Source organism: Oncorhynchus clarkii, chromosome 19, assembly GCF_045791955.1.
Source record: "Oncorhynchus clarkii lewisi isolate Uvic-CL-2024 chromosome 19, UVic_Ocla_1.0, whole genome shotgun sequence".
Lineage (NCBI taxonomy): Eukaryota > Metazoa > Chordata > Actinopteri > Salmoniformes > Salmonidae > Oncorhynchus > Oncorhynchus clarkii.
This window is the reverse complement of record NC_092165.1, coordinates 9506898-9522593: the sequence shown is the minus strand read 5'-3', so window position 1 is coordinate 9522593 and position 15696 is coordinate 9506898. Positions and strand designations below refer to the sequence as shown.

Genomic DNA, 15696 nt, shown 5'->3' with positions numbered 1-15696 from the left:
GACGGAAGCGTGGGGCGAGTGCCAACCAATACCCTTCCCAACCTTCGCATTCAGAGCAGCTCTGTCAGTAATGCTGTCAACGGGACTTCTCAAACAGGACTTTCTGTGGCGGCTGGCTGGTCTGCCGTCCCAGAGGCCGTTCGTTAGATGTCCTCCACCGCACTAAACCACCACAATGGAGGATTCACGCACGCACGCACGCACACACACACACACACACACACACACACACACACACACACACACACACACACACACACACACACACACACACACACACACACACACACACACACACACACACACACACACACACACACACACACACACCTACCTTCTGAGGAAAGAAAGTTGATATAAGTCTCATGTTTGTCTTTTTCTCAAACCCTCCCCTCCTTCTTGACCCCCCCCCCTCTTCATGTTCCCACCCCTTCCTCTCTACTTGGTGTATTGTACAGTACAACACAGTTCCCGCTAACCCCAGGCGGGACACCTTCTTGCCTCCCCAGATGCATTCTATGACGTGATCACGGTGGGGGCACCAGCGGCCCACTTCCAGGGCTTTAAGGGCGGAGGGCTGCAGCGACTACTGAGCAGACATGAGGCAGAGAAGAAGAGGTGAGACAGCCTCATTATACAACACATACCATGCAGCAGAGACAGGGCTGCCTTGGAAAATAGATTAATACTCAAATGCAACCCTCCTGGTTAAATAAAGCATTCAAGTGTCTTTGTCCAAAAAGGCACCATATTCCATGTATAGTACAGTGCACTACTTTTGGCCTGGGTATAGGGTGCCATTTTGGATTGGCCCACTTTAAGGTGGAGAGGTATAGGATACTAACAGAGAAGGATGGATGTAAGTCTGTCTCTGACTGGATTTCATGTGAGGCTTGTTCTGCTAACGACAGGTGAATGTAGCAGGGCCAGCATTGGTAGTGACAGATTCATTTGGTCCTGACATCAGGATTTGATTTGTGCAAGTAGGGCTAGGCTACGCAGTACTGTTAGTGACAGCTGAGCTGGGAGGTTTGACTCAATTGGGATCTGCTCTGTTTGCCACTGACGGCTATATTTGACTGGAGGGGCGTAGGCCCTAATGCCGATGAGACTGTTGACTGACTCAGGCTTTTTGTATTTACTCACCGGCTTCTCTCTCTGTGCGGTGGCCATTTTGGATCTTCCAGGTCCCTTCGCAATAACCCTGAGTCGTCCTTATTGACACTCCGAGAGACTGTGATTGAATTGTGTCTGTTTGATTCAATTACCTAGCGCCCATCGCGGGCTGTGGCTGTGTGCATGATGTAGAGTCTCTCTCTCTGACGGAGAAGACATGTCTAATTGGTATGTTCTCATTGAGTGGGGCCGTCACAGGCCTGACAAACACCCCGATGGGGGTAATATAGTGATGTAGGTGAACTGAGAACAGTGACAGTACAGTAACAGTCCCAACCACCATCCCCCATAGCTATTCATAAAGCGTCTCATAGTAAGAAGTGCTGATCTAGGATCAGGCCCTCCCTCGTCCATTTCATCAAATTCGATATTATGTCAAATGCTAAACTGATCCTAGATCAGCACTCCCACTCTGAGACGTTTTAAGAATACAGCTTGGCCCTGGGGTCGTTAATCAAGATGGCCGCCTTAATGTCCTCCGATCTGAGATCAGCGTTTTGTATCTTGTCGACGTTTGCCCTTCCCATGCTGTAAGATGGAGGGGGGTTGTCATGGGTTCAACATGTGCCCACTTGAGTGATGCCTGAGGAAATGAGAAGTGATTTTCCCCAAAGCTTCTCTGTCGAGTGCCGAGTCATTATGGACCATGTCAGAGCCAATTAGTTACACTGAGTTTAGAGCTCAACAAAGAAGAGGAGAAAGAGAAAGAAAGAAAGAGAGAGAAAGAAAGAATGAAACCGAGAGAAAAGAAGTTTGAAGAAAAATAAGTTAGAGCATTTTTTTATGAACTGCACAAGCGAATTTGCCCAGTAGTCAACGCTTATCTGCTAGCAAACACTACGATAAGAGTTAGCATATTTTGGGACGAAGAGAGTCCACTGAAGTAAAATCAATTGCTTTGAAAGAGAGATTAGACTGGGCAAGGAAGGAGTACCCAGGGATACTTTTTTTGTCTCTTAGCTAACTGTAGCTTATATTTTTCAATTTTCCGCCTAGCTAACCGAGGAACGGTTAGGGGGGACAAGCCCCGTCTCATGTCTGACCCGGAATCCAGTCATTTGTCAGTCATTTCCCTAAAATGGGATTTCATGCTCCTCTTGGATTTGCTTCATTGGCATTTTAATGGAGTTGCATGTTTTCTTTCAATGGGGGAAAATCAATTTCCGTGATTTAATGTTATGCCACGGTGGACACTTTTATTTTTTTATTTTAATTATTATTTTACATTTTACCCCTTTTTCTCCACAATTTTGTGGTGTCCAATTGTTTAGTAGCTACTATCTTGTCTCATCGCTACAACTCCCGTACGGGCTCGGGAGAGACGGTTGAAAGTCATGCGTCCTCCGATACACAACCCAACCAAGCCGCACTGTTTCTTAACACAGCGCCACCTTGGTTAGCGCGCACTGCGCCCGGCCCACCACAGGAGTCGCTGGTGCGTGATGAGACAAGGATATCCCTACCGGCCAAGCCCTCCCTAACCCGGACGACGCTAGGCCAATTGTGCGTCGCCCCACGGACCTCCCGGTGAGCCTGGGCGCGAACCCAGAGTCTCTGGTGGCACAGCTGGCGCTGCAGTATAGCACCCTTAACCACTGCTCCACCCGGGAGGCCCAGGACACTTTTATTTTGACTCGAGCGTATCTGCCAAGAGGTGCTCTTCAATGTGCTGTTGAAGACCGTGTTCAGTGTTTTGAAATGAAGTCATGTTATGAAAATAGATAGCGAGGTTAGACCTAATCTGTAGACACACACAGACAGACACCCTGCCTTTGAACAACAGCCTTTTGTATTCGTCTTTGATTAAAGGGAACACTAGTCTAGATGTGAGACTTGACTGTTCAATGACATATAAATGAATCAAAGGGAGGAAAGGAAAAATGAAAAACCTGGAGATGGAACCAGGAGGGCAAAAAAAGAGCCATTCATCTCGGGCACCTAGAGGAGGGGAAGGGGGAGTCGAGAGAGGGGAGAGGGAGGGGGGAGAGGAGAGTGCAGGGATGGATGGAGAGGGGAGAGGAGAGAGGAGGGGAGAGCGGAGAGAAGAGGGGAGAGCGGAGAGGGAGGGGAGAGCGGAGCGGAGGGGAGAGCGGAGGGGAGAGCGGAGAGGGAGGGGAGGGAGAAGGGAGGGGTGGAGACGGGAGAGATGGTGAAGAGAGAGAGTGGGTAGGGAAGGATGCGGGGATAGAAGAGGAGTGTGCAAAAGAGAGGGATGCGAGAGAGGGTGAGAGATGGGGAGAGGGAGAGAGAGCGGGATGGGAGCAACAGCCAGAGCCAGTGGTATCTTCTTAGTATGGGGCCTTGAAAGGAAGTAAAATTAACAGCTGCACTTCGGGCCCCATCAGTATCCTACAAAGCTATTTACATACAGGGCAGGTGCATTTAGCTTTCATTAATGCCTTCCACCCAAATGGCTGTTTGAAAAGTCAACGATTTTCTTTTTTTTCTTCTTTTTAATTGAACCCTGTAGACGTTGCAGACTAATCTTTCTTTAACAAGCCCCTCCTTTGAATCACTCAGCTTTTTGTACAGTGATAAGAGACGCTTACTTTGGCTGGAGCCCAGGTTTATTTAATGTGCATCATCAGGATCTGTAAGGGGGAACACTGCTGGGCTAAAGTTGAAGCACTTCTTGTTTTTATACAGTACTCTCTCGCTCTCTCGTTCTCGCTCTCTCCAATTGTGTGTGTGTGTGTGTGTGTGTGTGTGTGTGTGTGTGTGTGTGTGTGTGTGTGTGTGTGTGTGTGTGTGTGTGTGTGTGTGTGTGTGTGTGTGTGTGTGTGTGTGTGTGTGTGTGTGTGTGTGTGTGTGTGTGTGCTTCTGTGTACATGCACTGGGCCCCAGCATGAGGGCTGCGCCAGCTTATGAGGTCAGGTGTAGTGTGTGTGTGTGTGTGTGTGTGTGTGTGTGTGTGTGTGTGTGTGTGTGTGCGTGCAGGCTGTGCTGTGCTGTGTTGCTCCTTCGCTGTTCGCACTGCCGAGTATCTGACCTTTATTGTTGTGGGGCCGCCGTCTGCTCAGGCAACACTGCCTAACGGTCATTTTGGGGTGTGGAGGAGAGCAGCAGTCACAGCAGGGACAGTTTGGTTCAGGCTACAGTACATACACCTAATAGAGTCCCCTGATGTCAAGGTGTAACTTCACTTGCAGAACTCTGTCCAACTAAATAGGGTGTGTGTGTGTGTTATTCCCAGGTGTTAGTTGAAACAGACAGATGCCTATTGGGTTCAAAGAGAGGACCTTGGTAGTTTTTTTATTTTATTTAACCAGGTAGGCTAGTTGAGAACAAGTTCTCATTTACAACTGTGACCTGGCCAAGATAAAGCAAAGCAGTGCGACAAAAACAACAACACAGAGTTACACATGGGATAAACAAACGTACAGTCAATAACACAATAGAAAAGTTTATACAGTGTGTGCAAATGGAGAAGAGTAGGGAGGTAAGGCAGTAAATAGGTCATAGCGGTGAAATAATTACAATTTATCAATGAAACACTGGAGGGATAGATGTGCAAGTAGAGATACTGGGGTGCAAAGGAGCAAAATAAGTTGCGTATTAGAACCAGTAGTGAACTGATTCACACTATCTTGTTCAAACACAGGCTGTTCTGGCATCAGGCTGTCTGTCTGTGTGATGGAGAAGGGCAGTAGCCCTGGTCAGATGTAAGAAACTGTGCATTTCATTTCATATTACTATGCTCCTGTCCTCCTATATGATAGTGTGGGTTTTGACAGTAGCCCTGGTCAGATCTACAGTAAGGGCTGGTCTGAAATCAGTGCCTAGTCCCGTGAGAGAGTGGCTGTTGATCCTGGTCTGATTTGACAAACAGTTCTAAGATCAGTTGCTATCCAGCACTGTCTTACGACAGACTGGGCTTTGGGGAACGAGACCTGAGGAACCAATGGACACAATCTTGTTCAAACACAGGCTGTTCTGGCATCAGTCTGGTGCAGGTTGTATGTCTGTTTGATGGAGGAGGACTTTGACAGTGGCCCTATTATTTGGTCTGCGATCAGTTGCATTCCAGCCTTGTCTCTATGACGGAGTGGGTTTTGGCAACAGCATTGGTCTGGTCAGGTCCACGCTGGTCTAGGATCAGTTGCTATCCAGTCCTCTCACTTATGACAGTGTGGGCATTGGCAGTAACCAGACTGGTCTAGGATCAGTTGCTATACAGTCCTCTCACTAATGACAGAGTGGGCTTTGGCAGTAACCAGACTGGTCTATGATCAGTTGCTATCCCGTCCTCTCACTTATGACAGACTGGCTTTGGCAGTGACCAGACTGGTCTAGGATCAGTTGCCTTACAGTGCTAGGCCTGTCTTTGTCTCAATGACAGAGTGTGTTTTTTGGCCCGAGGAGTTGTGGGCCTCAGTCCTGCCGTCCTCCGATGCAGTGTTCTGCTCCTGCTGGCTGTCAACAGCAGGCCTGGAAGCTCTTCATTAATTTCCTTCCCCACTATTAATTAGCCATGAGCCGGAGACACGGGCTTAATTAGAGACGAGAGGCTGCTGCTTCTTCTTCTTCTCCTCCTTTTTCTCTTTCCCTCTCTCCCTCTCATTACTGTCATAACCAATTCCCATTGATCGTTTAGGAACATCAAGGGAGGATGTTTTGCTAGACTGCTTACTATTTGCTAGTTTTGATAAGTCCTCCTAATAGGTCGGTCTAGAGTGGGTGGGTGGATGCTCCAGGGCGGAGAGCGAGGTGTGGGATAGCTAGCCCACTAGGGAGGCTGTGTCTGGGGGAGAGTTGGGTCGATAAAGACCCCCCCTCACCCCCTCCTGGGGGGTTCTGGTTCTCTCAGATGTAACCTACCGGATATATAAGATCATCTGCAGAGTAACAACACGTATACAAACATGTATTTTACATTTAACTAACTAGCTTGTGGCTCAGCAAATTGCCAGTAGACGCTAAGAAACACAACCAAAATCCTTTGCTTCTTGATTAAACACCTAACAACAAATTCCTCCACCATTGTAAGCAAGGATATTCCAGGTCGGGTGTCCATTTTCAAGATTTTCCCTTTACAAGCAGGGTTTCTGTTCGCTTCACTGTGCTTGTTGGCAGCCATCTTGGCTTTGGTGGAAGCTAGCTTTCTTATTGGACTGACAGGACATCCTGATGAGGAATTTATGGTTTCCCTCCAATAACCAGCTCCGATATAGGTCAATGCTCTCCTGTGGCATCAGGCGGTAGGGACCATGTGTAAACACTGATTATCCACAGCACAGGATACCTAATGGCTGGATTTGTACTTATGAGTCAACAGTGTTGTTATGCAGCTGGAATTAGCTCATGAGTCTCTGTCTGCCTCACTCACTCACTCACTTAGACAATGTCATTTTTCCGGTGGTATTCTGTTTTATTGATCTTCTTCCATTTGTACCCTCCTGCATAATGTGGTAATAAGAACTCCGACTCAAAGAGAATGCCCAAGTTTTAACGAAATTACTTACGTAAGTTATCATTCAAACAAATGTTGGCTTTTTTCCTAGTATTCCCTAGTAACTTCCCTAGTATTGACTATAGGCTACTTTGTAGAGATGGGATAAGATGCTACTGGATCTTATAAGAGGCCGAAGTCTGATTGTCTACGGGCTGCAGCGGGTGGCCTATCTCCAGAGAACTCATTAGCCGTAATGACAAGGCCAGGGTTTGTTAGCGCTAACCAATCAGATGCTACATTGGCAGCAGCTAGCTAGCCCCCAGTACACCTGAAGTAATAAAGGTCCCCAGGTTTTGGCACTGTACTGATGAAGCAGGTAGAGGATGTGTCATAAAATATTGCTTTCAGGACTCTTCTACTCGCTCTCTCGTTCTCAAGACATTCACTCTTTCAGTCTTCAGTCAGTTATGCCTTGGGATCTGGCTCCAGGGTCTGGCCTACATACAGGCTGTTCAGAGCTGAATCTAAACGAGCTGGGAGGGTTGACTGCCTCAAATCGCTGCCTCGTTAACGCACGCGCTTGGTCTGATGGCAGGAAATCACTGCGGAGAACTCAATGAAAGTCATTGAAACTTTACTTGAGGTGAACGTTTGATTGGGACTGATGTGCCCTGAATCTATGAACGGACAAAAACATTTCATCTGAGGGTGAAACGCTTCCCTAAAAATGAAAAAAAATATTAATTATTCATAATTTTCATCTGGCTGCAGATATTAATTAGGTGGTTTTAGATTGAAGCGTTGGAAAGCATTGATCTATGATACAGTTTCAGGCAACTAGAGCAACATTTTACTTACTGTATCCAGACCATACCACACACTGTATTGTGGCGGTAATGAATCCAACTAGAAAACGTTTACCAGTGGACTGTTTTTGATTACCCTGTTATCTAGACGACAAACCGATCCATAGTCATCACTGTTCTAAATGGACAAAATAATTGTATGTGGAATGTATACATTCTGCTTACTAATGACATATAGGAACCTGTCATGGGTTGGCTATTGATTGGAGGCAGAATGAGCTGAATGAATCTGTTCTTGCAGGTGGTTTGCAATATGCCTGGACATTGGTTACTCTGTGGGTGGGTCATTGATTTAATCTAAATAACCCCCAGGCCCAGGTTCTGTCTACAGTATCATTGATCCATCTCCTTGGTTTCTCACTTCTCGCTCTCTCCGGTCAAGTTAGAAGAGTCAAATATAGTTCTATGGTGAACTTCTGAGTATGTAAAATAGTTGAAAATGTTTAGCACTGCTGAAACTAGCTGGATTCATACAGTCAAATTTAATCGCATGCAATAAATGGTAAAACCTGAGTTTTTACAATGTTTTTACAATGTATCAGTTTTTATCTACACTGCTGTCCTCTAAAATCTTGACCCTTTTCTTTTCCCCTCCCTCCCTCCCTCCCTCCCTCCCTCCCTCCCTCCCTCCCTCCCTCCCTCCCTCCCTCCCTCCCTCCCTCCCTCCCTCCCTCCATCACCTCTCCAGTTTCAGTACAGCATACCAGTGCATCTACTACTCCCCGGAGCACACAGCCAAGGCCCAGGAGGTGTTGCACAGTGTGGGCCATCTCCAACCTCTCATCTCGGGCCTGGCAGACCAGCTGCTTCAGGCCGCCCAGCAGCACTCCATGTCTGGGCTGAGGGAGGCACTCAAGACCCTGGCTGGAAAGGTGAGTAGGCCTCTACCACAACTATCAGAACCACCACCACCTACCAGCTCTTTCCTTGTTCCTTTCCCCACCATTTAGCTCCAAGCCTGGGGTGGGAGTGCTGCTTAGTGCCCCTGGCTGGATCTCTAGCCACACAGGTCTCCAACCACCACCACAATCTACCCCCTCTGTCCATGTTCCTTTCCCTCACGATGGAGCTCAAAGGTACAGGTAGAAGTGCTATGCTTAACTTGTCTGGATCTGTAGCCCCCCCGGGTGCAGGAATGGTGCTGGGCTGAATGTCACCATCTGGATGTGTGTAGCACCACAGGGGAGCTCATTTTGGAGCTCTTCCCTCCTGCTGGGCTAATGTGTAATCAGGCAAGGTGAAGCCTGGTAGGTGAAGCCTGGGAGGTGAAGCCTGGAAGGTGAAGCCTGGTAGGTGAAGCCTGGTAGGTGAAGCCTGGGAGGTGAAGCCTGGGAGGTGAAGCCTGGGAGGTGAAGCCGGGAAGGTGAAGCCTGGGAGGTGAAGCCGGGAAGGTGAGCTACCAGGGGGATTAAAACTGGAGCTATTTGTAGGAAATCTCCTTTACAGTGACTCTGAGTGTGAACGTGTGTTTTGCCTCAGAGATGATTGTTTATACTGTATTTTGTTGAATATATTTGGCTGCAGCAAGTGTATTTTAAGCGTACTGTCACCTACTACAAAACATCTGCCGTGAAGACATCTAGCTCTAGTGTTAAACACACCCCAAACACACACACACCTCTCGTCATACCCACTGTCCATAACTCATCATTAAAACGCCAAAGCCAACTCAAGTGAATTGCGAGTCGACGAGCACAGAGTTTTATGGACAAGACACTTGGTGTTTTATCCGTGTAATTATGAATTACATCTGGTGCTGTCAGATTTGCAATCTGCTGCAGTGAGTGAGTGAGAGATTGTTTTTGCCACAGTGGAGTAGAGCCCAATCAGACAGCTTCATTGGTACATTCTCTATGTCACCGCTTCCCCTCATCCTTGATTAGACACGCAGGCGGCCTGGTCAGCACCGGCCCTGCTCCTCTGATTGGAACTTCAAACTTTGTGTGTCTCTGTCTCGGTTATTGGGTGTGTGTGGGTGGTGGGCGGAGTGAGGGAAGCTTGTGGTAGGGTGTGTACAGGGGAAAAATATAGTTGGATGGGGAGATTGATTGATGGTTGTCCGTTGGATAGTTGTTCATGTCATATGCATGAGTAGTCTGTCATAGAATGTGTGTTTGCACATTTGCTTATAGTGCTGAGTTCACCCTTGCTGGCTCCCTGGGTTGGTGTGTGTCCACTGTCCAGACAGATGGATGTGGAGTTTCAGTCGATAGGGAGGGAGGGAGGGAGGGAGGGAGAGAGAGAGAGAGAGAGAGAGAGAGAGGGAGAGAGACAGACAGAGCCCTAATGAAAGCACAGAGAGGTTTGATCCACAGTCACGTTACTCACCAAGGACAGCTCCCACTGCCAGCGTCTCACACAGAGACTTCTCCTCCAGAGAGTCTGGGAGTGAGATGAGCAGTGGGGGGAGAAGTTAGCCTGAGATCCAAACGGATTATTTCACAATTTTCAGCTTTGATTCAAGGCTATGGAGGAGGGTTGTCACTGGGCCGGGTGGATGCTGTAACTCCCCTCAGGGAAAGGGATAGTGGGGAGTTTAAAACAGAAAACCCACACTATGAAACAAAAAAAAGATCTACAACGATCTACGGGTTCTCAGATGCTGTGTTATTACTGCTACTGCTGCTATTGGTGGTGATGATGGTGATGATGATGATCAGTGAAAGAACGATGCATCAATTCATTTCCTGCCTTCTGGGAACTGATGCTTATATCCAAAAGCGCAGAATACTATTACTATTATCTTCTATGCATTATTACAGTATAAGAGGATTGCCTTATTTGGGCAGAAAAACGTCCTGTGTTAAATTACATTGGATACGGCATGCCTACCAGGCGTGCCTGTAAGGTCATACACTTCTCCCAGCCTATGTCTAGAACTTTCCATTCAACATCTTTCTCTTCTCTGTACATGTTTCTCCTTTAATAAAGTAGGAAGTACCATACATGCACTACTGGTCAAAAGTTTTAGAACACCTACTCATTCCAGAGTTTTTCTTTATTTTTACTATTTTCTACATTGTAGAATAGTAGTGAAGACATTACAACTTTGAAATAACACATATGGAATCATGTAGTAACCAAAAAAGTGTTAAAGAAATCTACATCTATTTCATATTCTTCAAATAGCCACCCTTTGCCTTGACAGCTTTGCACACTCTTGGCATTCTCTCAACCAGCTTCATGGCATAGTCACCTGGAATGCATTTCAATTAACAGGTGTGCTTTCTTAAAAGTTCATTTGTGGAATTTCTTTCCTTCTTAATGCGTTTGAGCCAATCAGTTGTGTTGTGACAAGGTAGGGGTGGTATATAGAAGATAGCCCTATTTGGTAAAAGACCACGTCCATATTATGGCAAGAACAGCTCAAATAAGCAAAGAGAAACGACAGTGGGGAAGACCCAGAGTTACCTCTGCTGTTGAGGGTAAGTTCATTAGAGTTACCAGCCTCCGAAATCTCAGCCCAAATAAATGCTTCACAGAGTTCAAGTAACAACTGTTCAGAGGAGACTGTTTGAATCAGGCCTTCATTGTTGAAATGCTACAAAGAACCTACTACTAAAGGACACCAATGAGAAGAAGAGACTTGCCTGGGCCAGGAAACATGAGCAGTGGACATTAGACCGGTGGAAATTTGTAGTTTGGTCTGGAGTCCAACCGCTGTGAGACGCAGAGTAGGTGAACGGATGATCTCCGCATGTGTATTTCCCACCGCAAGGCATAGAGGAAGTGGTGTGATGATGCTTTGCTAGTGACACTGTGATTTATTTAGAATTCAAGGCACACTTAACCAGCATGGCTACCACAGCATTCTGCAGCGATACGCCATCCCATCAGGTTTGCGCTTAGTGGGAATATCATTTGTTTTTCAATAGGACAATGACCCAACACACCTCCAGGCTGTGTAAGGGCTATTTTACCAAGAAGGAGAGTGATGGAGTGCTGCATCAGATGACCTGGCCTCCACAATCCCCCGACCTCATCCAAATGAAGATGGTTTGCGATGAGTCGGACCGCAGAGTGAGGGAAAAGCAGCCAACAAGTGCTCAGCATATGTGGGAACTCCTTCAAGACTGTTGGAAAAGGATCCCAGGTGAAAAATAAAGAAAAACCCTGGAATGAGTAGGTGTTCTAAAGCTTTTGACCGGTAGTGTAGGTTTGCAAAGGGAGGGTATATTACTGGAAAGTGTATCAGTAAACTACCAGACTTTTGGTAGCTTTTAAGGTTTTGGGAGAATTTTATACAGGTACTTCAGATTATCGCAGGTGTCTGTAATTATCTCTGGCCCTCTGTGTGGCCTTATCACATGTGAACATATATAAAATAATAAGATTTAAAAAAAATATTTATATAATGACAAAGATGTAAAACATTATCCTAAATATAAACCATCAACTTAGTGAATTCCATTGGTGTGGGTTTCAGCATGAAATATTATTGATATATATATATTTTGTTTTTGTTGTAAATGTTTCGGTGCCAAACTGGTGGCAATTGTGAAAAAAGTCAATAGTAGGAGGAGTTGCAGAGTTAATTAAAATGAATGCCATTGTTGATTTTTTTTAATTAGTTGGACTATTTTCTCTTGATCCACATCCACTAGAAACTCATGGACAATATGGACACAGATAAAAATAAATTATACTTTATATGAGTCTTTTTTATTATTCAAGTATAACTTAGCAGAGTTACCATAGATGACCTGTTAATTTCCATAGTTACCATAGATTACCTGTTAATTTCCATAGTTACCTGTTAATTACCAGCGTTACCGTAGACGACCTGTTAATTACCAGAGTTACCATAGATGACCTGTTAATTACCAGCGTTACGTGGATAACCTGTTAATTGCCAGCATTAGCGTAGACGACCTGTTAGCCAGGGTCACCGTAGACAACCTGTTAATTGCCAGCGTTACCGTAGACGACCTGTTAATTGCCAGCATTACCGTAGACGACCTGTTAATTGCCAGCGTTACCGTAGACGACCTGTTAATTGCCAGCGTTACCGAAGATGACCTGTTAATTGCCAGCGTTACCGAAGATGACCTGTTAATTGCCAGCGTTACCGAAGATGACCTGTTAATTGCCAGCGTTATCGAAGATGACCTGTTAATTGCCAGCGTTACCGAAGATGACCTGTTAATTGCCAGCGTTACCAAAGATGACCTGTTAATTGCCAGCATTATCGTAGACGACCTGTTAATTGCCAGCGTTACCGTAGACGACCTGTTAATTGCCAGCATTACCGTAGACGACCTGTTAGTTGCCAGCGTTACGTGGATAACCTGTTAATTGCCAGCATTAGCGTAGACGACCTGTTAGCCAGGGTCACCGTAGACAACCTGTTAATTGCCAGCGTTACCGTAGACGACCTGTTAATTGCCAGCATTACCGTAGACGACCTGTTAATTGCCAGCGTTACCGTAGACAACCTGTTAATTGCCAGCGTTACCGAAGATGACCTGTTAATTGCCAGCGTTACCGAAGATGACCTGTTAATTGCCAGCGTTACCGAAGATGACCTGTTAATTGCCAGCGTTACCGAAGATGACCTGTTAATTGCCAGCGTTACCAAAGATGACCTGTTAATTGCCAGCATTATCGTAGACGACCTGTTATTTTGCCAGCGTTACCGTAGACGACCTGTTAATTGCCAGCATTACCGTAGACGACCTGTTAATTGCCAGCCTTACCGAAGATGACCTGTTAATTGCCAGCGTTACCAAAGATTACCTGTTAATTGCCAGCGTTACCGAAGATGACCTGTTAATTGCCAGCGTTACCGAAGATGACCTGTTAATTGCCAGCGAAGATTCCAGTAACTTTGGTAAATGACCAGTAGATTTATAACCCTAATCATACAGTATAGTACAGACAACTCCTCTCATCCTCTTCAAATCAGCAGTGAGCGTATAGCCTTGCAGTTTTTTCGTCTACTTTAGATCAAAGATTCAGTATCACACATAAAAACCACTCCTCCTCTTGCAGTTCTTTCATCTACTTTAGATCAAACATACAGTATCACACATAAAAACCACTCCTCCAACCATAAGCATTTCACCTCTGACTTGCACTTTTCCCTCAGTTGAGATCACAGATGTATTGAAGAACGCAATGTTTCTTTCTCTCAGGGGATTTCCGGTCCTTAGTTCTCCACAGTAGGTGAAGGTGAGAACCAGAGTGAAGTGAAGTTCTCACCTGAGATTGAGGTGAGCAAAAGTAGAATAAGATAACAAAGCGAGCGATTTGAAATGTGTTTTTCTTTCAACAGAGACAGTTTAAACCAAGTCCTAGATTAGAACACACATTCATCTGATATTGTACCGTGTGTTTAGTGGACTTGCTGTCTGAGAAACCGACCCTGAGAGTTTTTCTGTGTCAGACGCAACACCTTCAAATGCACCACACAGCACAGTAGAGACAATCCTCCCCTAAGAATGGTTCACTACTTTCAAATCTACCCGAAATGCAAACAACTGAGAGAGAGAATAAACCTGGAGACTATCAACTATCTGAGTCATTGTGAGTTAGTTGATATTCTATTAGACTAACTCACAATGACTCAGGACGTTGATATTCTAATAGACTAACTCACAATGACTCAGATAGTTGATATTCTAATAGACTAACTCACAATGACTCAGATAGTTGATATTCTAATAGACTATCTGAGTCATTGTGAGTTAGTCTATTAGAATATAAACTATCTGAGTCAATGTGAGTTAGTCTATTAGAATATCAACTATCTGAGTCAATGTGAGTGAACGTGGAAGCCAATGAAAACCAAATGTCTTCCATCGATTGCAAATTAACGTTGTGGAAGATAAGCACATATCTGTTTGAATATGGATTTTGGCATTTTAAGTTGCTTTTGGGTTTTTGTGGGAGGTTTGATCCTATTGAGGTTTTTTGCTTCACTGATTTGTGTGTGAGGTTGGATTGTTTGGAAGTGTGTGGGGTTGGATTGTTTGGAAGTGTGTGGGGTTGGATTGTGGGGAAGTGTGTGGGGTTGGATTGTGGGGAAGTGTGTGGGGTTGGATTGTGGGGAAGTGTGTGGGGTTGGATTGTGGGGAAGTGTGTGGGGTTGGATTGTGGGGAAGTGTGTGGGGTTGGATTGTGGGGAAGTGTGTGGGGTTGGATTGTGGGGAAGTGTGTGGGGTTGGATTGTGGGGAAGTGTGTGGGGTTGGATTGTGGGGAAGTGTGTGGGGTTGGATTGTGGGGAAGTGTGTGGGGTTGGATTGTGGGGAAGTGTGTGGGGTTGGATTGTGGGGAAGTGTGTGGGGTTGGGTTGTGGGGAAGTGTGTGCATGTGTGCATTTTTGTGCGTGCGAGTATCCGTGTTGATAAAGTTTTCTCCTAATTGAAGTAAATGTGAATTAAAGACACCATTCTCCAGTCTCACACTGTTTCCGTACAAGCCCTCCAACATCCAAAGTGCCACCTACCCCTCTCTCACCTCAGAGATTCCTCGCTCTCACCCCAGAGAGGTAAACAGATTCCTCTCTACCCTCTCACCTCAGAGAGGTGCACATACTCCTCTCTACCCTCTCTCACCTCAGAGAGGTGCACAGATTCCTCTCTACCCTCTGGGTCATGTGTCAGGGGGTTAGTGGCAGCACGGGGAGAGATGCTCCAGGTGGGTTTCGTCTACTAACGTATGCCGCATTCATTTGTTCAATCTCTCATTGGTTCTCTTGTTCGCCTGTTCAAAGGATCTCTGCTCATGTGTCATATTAGACTGCATGTGGTTTGCTGTGGTAATAGAATTGCTTATTGCGATACTAACTCAATTATTCCTGAGAGCCCTTATCTGTGGTGCCGGGGTACGAGCCGTCTTGGCTCTGGATGATCATCAGCATTCAGCAGCTTGTGAATTTGAGAACAAAGGAGGTAGCTACCCCTCGGAGGCGAGAGGGCTCACCGAGGAGTAATTGAATTGTTTCTTGTTGTTGACGTTGTTGCCGGTGCCTGGCGCCGGCGCTGGCGAACACGATGGGGAAGGCTAGCGAGGAGGAAAGCTAATCTTCCATCACTCCTTAATTTTACTAGCCCGCTAAACACACACACACACACACACACACACACACACACACACACACACACACACACACACACACACACACACACACACACACACACACACACACACACACACACACACACACACAGACACTCAGTTTTTGATGAACTCCTCTCCCTCTCCCCTGTTCTCTGGCACTCTCATTCACCCTCTCTCTCTTTTTCATTCTGCCTCCCTTT

At 46.0% G+C, this 15696-nt stretch overlaps 1 protein-coding gene across 9 annotated transcripts in view; it reads left to right on the top strand.

Annotated features, from left to right (window-relative positions):
• The window catches only part of LOC139374697 (type II inositol 3,4-bisphosphate 4-phosphatase-like), a 252978-nt gene that overhangs the window by 203091 nt on the left and 34191 nt on the right, over positions 1–15696 (top strand). For all 9 annotated transcript variants that reach the window (XM_071115775.1, XM_071115770.1, XM_071115774.1 and 6 more), the window contains 2 exons: positions 510–618; positions 8123–8306. In XM_071115775.1, coding sequence (XP_070971876.1) covers positions 510–618; positions 8123–8306 — 293 coding nt within the window. The remainder of the gene's footprint in view (positions 1–509; positions 619–8122; positions 8307–15696) is intronic.